The following is a 9511-nucleotide window of genomic DNA, read 5'->3' as shown; positions in this document are numbered from 1 at the left end:
CCCCCCTTTCAAGTTACCTCCCGTTAATCTGAAATTGATTTCATAATACCCCCGGGGTAACCTGAACCTGATTTCATATTACCCCTGCACTGTTCAGATTACCCCCTCGCTGATTTAGCTAAACTGATAATTTTTTATACTTACAACTCATGATACGTTTATTGAATAAAACACGTGAAACATACAAGATTGAAAGCTAGTCTCAATATCTGAAAAAAATAAAAAAATATCACAAAAATGTTAATTATATTAAAACCAGTCATACACTAGTTCAAAGTGCATGACATATTACATACAAACATAAGATATACAAAGATTCAACCTAATTGGAGAAATCCAGGAGAAAAAATTACAATAATTACAAGAGTGAATATTCATTAGGTTGAAATCACCTTCAAGCTACCCCCAAGGGTAATTTCAAATCGATTTCATCCTACCTCCCGGTAATCTGAACGCGATTTCAAGTTACCGTGGAGTAAGATAAAGTAGGGATAATCTGAAATTGCTACATCGGCATGACCTGGTGGTTAGGGAGCTCGACTCGCAATCTGCGAGTCGCGGGTTCGAATCCCCGTCACACCAAACATGCTCGCCCTTTCAGCCGTGGGGGCGTTATAATGTGCGGTCAATCCCACTGTTAGTTGGTAAAAGAGTAGCTTAAGAGTCGGCGGTGGGTGGTGATGACTAGCTGCCTTCCCTCTAGTCTTACACTGCTAAATTAGGGACGGCTAGCGCAGATAGCCCTCGTGTAGCTTTGCGCGAAATTCAAAACAAACAAACGAACAAAGTAGAATTATCATATTGTGCTACATCAGGGTTGGTATTAACTAAAGAAGAGTTTTTATTAATAATAACATCAAGAATGAACATAGGTTATTTAAATAATCATATATTCCCTGCTGTCTGACCAGACACTATTACAGAAGCACTTTTATACCAAACACTGCTGTAGAGACACTTCTGTGATCCGCAGAATCTCGACTATTACAGAAGCACTTTGATAATAATTATACTAAAGTAAAGCACTGCTGTAGAGACACTTGTGTGATCCGCAGAATCTCGGCTATTACAAAAACACTTACAGACTAACAACATTATAAAAGTTCTAATGTGTTCTGTAATGCCAAAACAATATGTACTTACACGTATTAAACATATGGTTCCACAGTTTATATCAGGTTTAACTGTGTCATATTTAACATAATATTTCTATGGCAGGTAATCCTGTTGAAGAGACTATAAAGGCACTTGTAGATCTTGTTTGTCAAGACGAAGAGTGTAATGTGTGCTTATTTGAGCATAACTTTTAGAAGTTTATAAATTTCGCCATTTCTCATTTAACTTATATGGCCAGACTCGCAAGGTGGATTTCTGATTAATATTTGCTTCTTTCTAGCTGTATGTATTTCTTTGTTTTCATTAAAAGCAATTCCTATGTTGACCAACTATCAAAGATAGATTTTATGATACCTAACGCTACTGTTAGCCATACATATGCGTGTAAATTTCTCATGGTAACAGTAATGACTGACCCACCAGTGGCTCAGCTGTAAGCCTGTGGGTTTATAACACTAAAAATTGTGTTTCAATACTCGTGTTGAGCACAGCACAGATAACAGATAGCCCATTGTGCTCAGCTACAAACAAACAGTAATAATGTTATACACTGCATGAGCAAGATCATCAACTTATAGTTACAGATTCATCGATGCATAAAAACGGTAGAAAGTTTGAGAGTGAAATATATGATGAAAATACATTTTCGTTTACTTTGGTGTTTTGTATAAAAGTTTCATGCGTTAGTACTTTAGTCTTACAAAACATTTTCAGGCTCAAAGAGAGAAAACTGCAATTCAAAATATATAATTTCATATATCTCTCTTTTACCAGGTGGTTCTAGCCTGGTGTAAGAAAGCAAATAAATGTGAAAGCCTGGAAAGATTCAAGTGGGCTGAAATAAGCCTTAGTGTCCCATTATAATAATTTTAAACGTATAGTCAGTATAAAATAGTTTATCAACAAACTAAGGCTAAGGTTTAAATAAGTATAATCACCTGTATCCGTGCACGTGGGGTTACCATGCAAAGTATTTAAAATTTTGAATCACTGTCCATCAACTAAAGTTATATATATATATATATATGTACGTATATGTGTGTAGTCATTTTAATATGTAATAGTACATGTCAATCATCCTATCCAAATTGTTGAAAAAATTAATATACTTTTTCATACTGTAGTACTATGGTTTGCTTTCATTTATAGTCCAGATCAAGTCCATGTGGCAAGAATAAGTTGATAACAATCGCTGTCTCCCTCACTTGGAAACACTAGGAGACAGGTCTCAGCATGTACAATTTTAATGTAAACCATTCCCCATGTAAACTCTTACAAAACAAAGTTACACTTAAATGACTCTGAAAACAATGTGTCAGTATGTTTTCACTTTTACAAACTTGTAAAAACCTCAACAAAAAAGCTTTTAACATAAGAACATGTGCTTTGGCATGAATATTGTTGGTTTGGGGCTATCTGTCGTCCCTTATTCAACAGTGATAGAATAAAGGGAAGGCAGCTAGTCAACATCAACAAGCGCCTACTCTTGGGCTACTCTTTTACCAACGAATAGGGATTCACCGTCACGTTATAACGCCCTCATGGCCGAAAGAGAGAGCATGTTTGGTGACGAAGACTCAAACCCTTGACCTTAAGATTGCGAGTCGAGCACCCTAATCACCGAACATTGTTTAATTGAGCATCTTTAACTTGAGCATGCACATTGTTGAATTTATGTACGACCAGTGAAGCTGATCTAATTTTTTTAATTTAAATTACACAGTTAGAAAATAACTTTTGTGCTTTTTTTCTTTTGAAATCATTCTAAAATGTCCAGGTTTTCCTATCTATAAGCCGAAAGTGTCAGAATCTTTGTGTGTTGATTATTTTATTTGATTAAAATATTTTTTTCTTACTATGCTTCTATGTAATGATATAATATTCTTCACACTTTCAATAATTGAAGCGAAGCCACTCTACACTTAGCTCGCTCTGAATCTCGAGCTTTTGGAGTTTTCCGACATTGGAAACACCACATTGTCAAGACTAAAATATATAAGATACTTGCACCTTAAGAAAGGCAGAAGCAGAAATCGAAACCGTGGATTTTAATTAATGCAAAGCATTCATCTTTATTGTGTGATGGTGACTTTTAATCTATAGTCTACACTTAATCATCTAAACTCTAATTCACCTAGAAAGCATCATTGATTTACACTAAACAAAATTTGATGTGTTGAATTAGGAGCTAAGCTAAATGTAAATTTAGTTTTACAGCACATGAAAAAATGATACACTATGAATAATGCCAAGTTGTTTTACTTTGTAGTGTTTACAAGATATCACTTACTATTTAAACTAAAACAAAAGTTTGGATTTTTTCTCCACTCAAGCATATTTGGATGTATTTTATTCTAATTCACATATGAGACCTCTATTCTAAAAATATCTTATCTTTCGAAGCAAATACTGGAATACTAAGTATGATCAAAATAAAGTCCTGCTTGACAAAATAAGTCGCTGTAATTATGTATCTGTAGAAACTGTCGTTTGAGAAATGTTTGATTTGTGGTGCTGTATGAATAGACCAATAAAAATATTTTTATTTTCTACTAATATATATCGAATCAAAAACGGTAATAGATGTATGCCTAAAAAAATCACTGCTATCAAACACATCAAGAGATTCTCTTAACCTTTGATATTACGAAAACTGTACTGTAGTAACTGGCCTATATGATAATAACTCAAGGTCATAAAAACTTATCTCTTATTCAGAGAAATTCCGTCACCAACATGTCAGTTATCAACATCCATAAATGACAGGAAAGTCTAATCAAAACATGTTAGCAGCAGATAGGCCTTCCTGCCCACGATTAAGTCATGTGACTTATAGAGAATGAAGGTTAACGTTAACATGTATCTCAACGCTGCAGAGTAGAGTACATTGTGACAGACCTTTTATATTCTACTAGAAAATGGTTTGTAGTACATGCAAGTGCGAATATCTACTTTAATGTACTGTTGTAAAACTAGAGTTATTTTGTAAGTTTACAAGACAAGATGGGGGCTGTTCTTGCAATTCCCATAGGATTTGTATTCTACCATATACTAACTACAGAAGATTTGAAGCCTATACATGGAGTATATAATTTACCAAATCGTTTTTTCTACATTAAAAAAATTGTTAGCCTTCTATATCTGAAGATTCAAATATGGGCACAGCGGAAAAGGTTTGACTTGTACGACATGAATAGTCTTACAGACATGGAGAAAAATGGATTTATTCCACCACCAAAAGAGATCGCTTTGGAAAACCCTCAACCATCTAAACATTTACTTAAAAAAGTAGACGAAATCTTCTTTTATGGTGTCAAGTCAACAGGCGAGTGTCTAGTAGTCAAAGCATCCAGACTACACAGCAACGTTGTAGAAGTTATGATGTTTTTGAGGACGGATGTTGGCAATCACTACACTTTTCCCAATGGTCCAGTATGTCATAGCCTAGCTGGAGATTGTGATTACTTTAGTGGAGGAGGTTTAAAAATAAAATGTGTTAGTGCTATGAGGAAATGGCGAATTTTATTCAACGGTTTTTTGAGAGAGATTCGTAGTGATTCAACAGATAACAGAGTAGTTCATGTCAAATTCAGTTTTATATGGCAAGCTATGTCTGATGTCCAAGATATGATCTGTGATATAAACCAAGATAGTCTGGCTGAAGCATTAGCAAAAGAACCATGGGATAAATATCTGCCAGACACTAATAGGTTAAATAAAGCTTTAAATAATTACGAACAGGGAGGTCAACTACAAGGAACTGTTTCTGTTGAAGGACAGGAAAAAGAGTTTATTTTGTGGGGAACCCGAATACGAAATTTGGGCCAGTCTGTTCCGTTTCATCGAAGTGTTGACTTTTTTGGCTTTCTCAAGAAAGGCGGTCTTTTCCACGTTAGTGCCGTATCCTTACCAGGAATTGTCTCCCATCTTGTCTACGGCCATTACATCCATTCTAACGCTGTAATGATGCCTATCAGGTCTTGTAACTTTCAACTTGCCCTAATGGGTGAAAACAAACAGATACCTCGCTTCGTAAAGTTTTCGTTTGTAGCAGGTGGGAAGACCTTTAAGTGTGTGGTTGACCTGAAAGAACACATATGTGACTTTGTAAGTACCAATATATATAAATTATTCAAATACTCTATTATTAGTCTTAATGAAGACATTGGTTGTGGAATCTCTGTGTTCCAATACAAATCTAAAGACGTTCAACCCATACCTTGTGCTAACATGTCAAATATTTTGTCTGACCATCATCAAGTCATCATGAGACCAATGGTTGTCGAAATTGACCAACCACAATGTTATATAACAGCTCTAACTGGAGGCAAAGGTTCTTCTCTTGCTAAGTTAACCACTATCTCTAAACGAACACATTTATTTCATGTTCCCCCGGGAGTGGTTGTTACTACTGTAGCCTATCAAGAATTCATTAAGAAAGGACAACTACAAGAGGTATTAACTTCTTTGGAAGAGATTGCTTGGGGTCATATTGCAGGGAATCTCAAGGAATTTTGTCAACAGACTGTGACAATGATTAGTAGAGTTAAACTCCCAGAAACAATTTGCCGATTATTACACAAAAGTCTTCAGTCAAAATTTGGAGATAAACTAGACACACTCACATTTGCTGTTAGATCTTCAGCTTCAGGAGAAGATTCGGATGACATGTCGGCGGCTGGACAGAATGATACATTCCTGGGGATTAAAGGATTAAGCCAAATCTATGAAGGTGTGACTAAATGTTGGGCATCACAGTTTTCTTACTTGGCTATTGAATATAAAAGGCGCAACGGTCAGCTATTAAACTCTCCCATGGCTGTGGTCATCCAGCAAATGATTCCAGCTGATGTTGCTGGGGTCATGTTTACGTGTGACCCAGTGACCTCTAACCCAGCAGTCATCACTATTACAGCTAACTATGGACTTGGTGAAACTGTTGTATCTGGTACTGCCGAACCTGATACCATATTATTAGATCGCGATTATAACAATAAAATATCATATCGGTCAGTCAGTATTGGTAAGAAAAACTTGTGTACTGTGGTAGAAGCAGATGGCGAAATAAAGGATATGGTATCAGCAACAAATTCCTCACAAAGCTGTTTAAGTGAATCTTCTGCAATATATCTTGGCCATGTTGGAGTTTTGGTTGAAAAATGTTTTGCCAGTCTTAGAGACATTGAATGGGCAATGGTGAAAGAAAATATATATTTACTTCAGGCCAGATCCATTACATCAACTGAAACAGAGACGGAGTTCGAAATTATTCATGAGAATGACTCACCTCTACGTAGTGAACATGAATTTTTTACCAAAGCTAATATTGGAGAGGTCATACCTGGAGCTATAAGCCCATTGGGAATGTTTACACTAATGTACATCTTTGAGATGTCCTTCAAGAGAATAAAAATGTATCCGCCAGAACTCTTATACCCTTACTTATCCAAAACAATTTGTTGCAGATTTAATCATGCATTTTTTAGCATGCTAGATAACCCATATTTTACGAATGAAGGAAATATGGCCACAGGATATCAAGTCTCTTTCTTTGGGCGACCAATTAGAAACAGAGAAATGGCAGAACGAAGCAAGGATCGATTAAGCATGTTTAAAATGTCACTGTCGTTTGTTTTACGATGCATTTGTTTCATTTGTAAATCTTTACTTCAGGCAAACCAAGTTTTGCAAAACACAGAGAAACGATACTCTAGCTATGATCTTCCAGTGAATTTCAAAGATTCTTTGGAAATGTATAAAACGATTGAAAAGTATCTTCTTAGTACAACTCACGAGTCACTTGTATGTCATATGTGTTGCACTTCAAATTCTCAATTATGGAATGCATTCCTTTTAAATTTATTGGTGTCAGCAGAGAAAGAGTGGAATGTTAAGGTTTTTTCAGATTTTGGTTACCTCTTATCAACTTGCACCAACGTGGAGAGTGCTGATATCCCCAATGATCTTAGGAAATTGGCGCTGGAAATTAGTAAGGAAGTTGACAACAAGATGTTTATTGATATGACACCAGAGTCTGCAACGAGATTGTTACGTATAAGACAAACAGCTGCTGGAAAATCTTTCCGAGAATTTGTTCGTAAGCATGGACATCGTTGTTTAAAAGAACTTGATATAAACTCGATTCCTTGGAGATCTAATTCAACCTCTGTTGTTCAGACACTTCAGTGTTTGATGAGAAACATTAATCAAAAAGACAAATGCAGGGAAGAAGTCAGTTCTGTAAAAGCATTATTAAACCTTCAAGTGTCCTTGTCTTGGTGGCAGAAGTATGTCCTAAAATTTTTGCTTCCCCGTGTAAGAAATGGTGTTCAAGTGAGAGAACGTTCCAAATCTCTTTTGGTTAAAACATTGGATGTCATTCGTAGAGCCTACTGCCATTTAGGTACATTAATGATGAAAGAAGGAAGACTACCTGATGCTCGCCTCTTGTTCTTCTTAACACATCAAGAAATCGGACAACTTCTTCATCTACGTTCACCACGATTAATTTCTAAGGCTATTCGTCGACAAAAGGTGGATCCTCTGTTAAATTCACTTTGCTTCTCGGAGATAACCCAGGGAATAATTAAACCAATACCTAAAACGGAGCAACACGATAGCACCTCCTCATATTTTTACGTAACAGGTACTCCAGTAAGCCAAGGAATTGCCAGAGGTCCAGTTAGAGTAGTGACCTCCATTGATAAAGCTGACGAGATACAACCTGGAGACATTTTGGTAACTTATGGCACAGATATTGGATGGAGCCCATATTTTCCTCTTTTGTCTGGCGTTGCTACAGAATTGGGAGGTCTTATTTCACATGGAGCTGTTGTGGCACGTGAATATGGACTTCCCTGTGTAATAGGGCTTCATGGAGCTACAAGCATTTTCAAGTCTGGGGAGATGGTGCAACTGGATGGCAATAGAGGACGGTTAGAAAAAATTTTAGACTAATATTGCAGTGATACTCACATTCAATTTGTGGAAAGATAGTGCAGTTGCATGGCAGCACAAGATGCTTCGATAAAAATAATTAAACTAACTTTGTAATGGTATTAGCATTATATGTTACGAATGTATTTAGAAAAAAGAAAATAATATAATACGTTATTGTATAAATTTTATAATGAGAAAAATCGCAAAACATGTAGGTATATATATATATTGCATATTTCATTTCACCAAATGAAAATTGAAAATGCGGTTTGTAACGTGCAATACCCTCCGCTATGGACTGCATTTTCACCTAGTTAAGGCTCATCAGAATAGCTAGGGTCAGCAAAACAAAATAGTTAGGCCTCTCATAATGGAGATGCGTAAGTAATAGATGTGTGTTGTTTTTTTAATATGTAATTTAAGCTTAAAATATGTTTTCTCATATACATTTAAGACATATAATAAGCAATACGCTAATGATCATTTGGTGGTCAATTTGTAATAATATTGTATATATATATATATATATAATTTCATAGATAGGAAACTCACAAACATTAAAGCTATTTTGTCTACACATTCATTCTCGATGAACAGAACAACTGGTCAACAAAGTTAGATTTTTTCCTGTAAGTTACAGCCATTCTCTTAATGTAACGTGAATTATATAAATATCTCATTTGCACCAAAGTAATTTCTGTAGGTAGATAACGATATTTTTTTCAAAACATGCAACGAGATCAATTACTTTGATTCTGTTACTTCGTTAAGCTTATTATAAAGTGTTTTGCCTTTGTGTTGCCTATCATTTTTCGAGGTAATTCTTAGTTCGTTTCCTAACTTTGTTTAACGAAATTTCCTTTTTTCATTCCTTAAAACTTTATTTTGAGATTTATAAAATATGTATAGAAACCTAAAGAAAAACTAATGTCTGATAGCAAGAAAAATGTATAAACGTATATATTGTATGCGTTTCTAATCGTTTATTTCTTTTGAACTTATATTCATACAAAACTATCTGCTCCTATCCCTAGCCCCCCTGTGGCACAGCGGTATGTTTGCGAACGTAGAACGCTAGAAACCAGGTTTCGATACCCGTGATAGGCAGAGCATAGATAGCCCATTTTGTAGCTTTGTGCTTAACTTCAAGCAAATACTATCCCTAATTTCGATATACTGATTAGGCAGCTAGTCAATAGCATTTTACAACCGATATATACGCTAAGGGATTGAGTGTTATTCTTATAACTGATCCACAGCTTAAAGTTCAGGGAATATTTTGTAGTATTGTTCGGACTCGAAACCGGCTCATCAGCTTTAAAATCCAGAACTCTATTATTGAACCAATACTTATCAGAGCTAGATATATATATACATATATTGAAAAATATCAATCTAGCTAGATACTACTTAACATTTTAAATACATCAAACATTATGTAATTTAAGTAGGTTAG

The 9511-nt window shown here is 35.4% G+C and overlaps 1 protein-coding gene across 1 annotated transcript; it reads left to right on the top strand.

Annotated features, from left to right (window-relative positions):
- Positions 1-3987: 3987 nt before the first annotated feature.
- On the top strand, positions 3988-9023 carry LOC106478534 (prodigiosin synthesizing transferase PigC-like). Its single transcript, XM_013939082.2, has one exon. The coding sequence runs from the start codon at positions 4120-4122 to the stop codon at positions 8071-8073; it is 3954 nt and encodes a 1317-aa protein (XP_013794536.1). The 5' UTR covers positions 3988-4119; the 3' UTR covers positions 8074-9023.
- Positions 9024-9511: the final 488 nt, after the last annotated feature.

The sequence above is a fragment of the Limulus polyphemus genome, unplaced genomic scaffold, assembly GCF_000517525.1.
Source record: "Limulus polyphemus unplaced genomic scaffold, Limulus_polyphemus-2.1.2 Scaffold222, whole genome shotgun sequence".
In the NCBI taxonomy this organism is placed as follows: domain Eukaryota; kingdom Metazoa; phylum Arthropoda; class Merostomata; order Xiphosura; family Limulidae; genus Limulus; species Limulus polyphemus.
The sequence above is the reverse complement of the archived record's forward strand: the minus strand, read 5'-3'. Positions and strand labels throughout refer to the sequence as shown.

Bases quoted from the DNA above. Each gene is read 5' to 3' on its own strand.
- LOC106478534 (XM_013939082.2), top strand. From the start codon at position 4,120: ATGGGGGCTGTTCTTGCAATTCCCATAGGATTTGTATTCTACCATATA.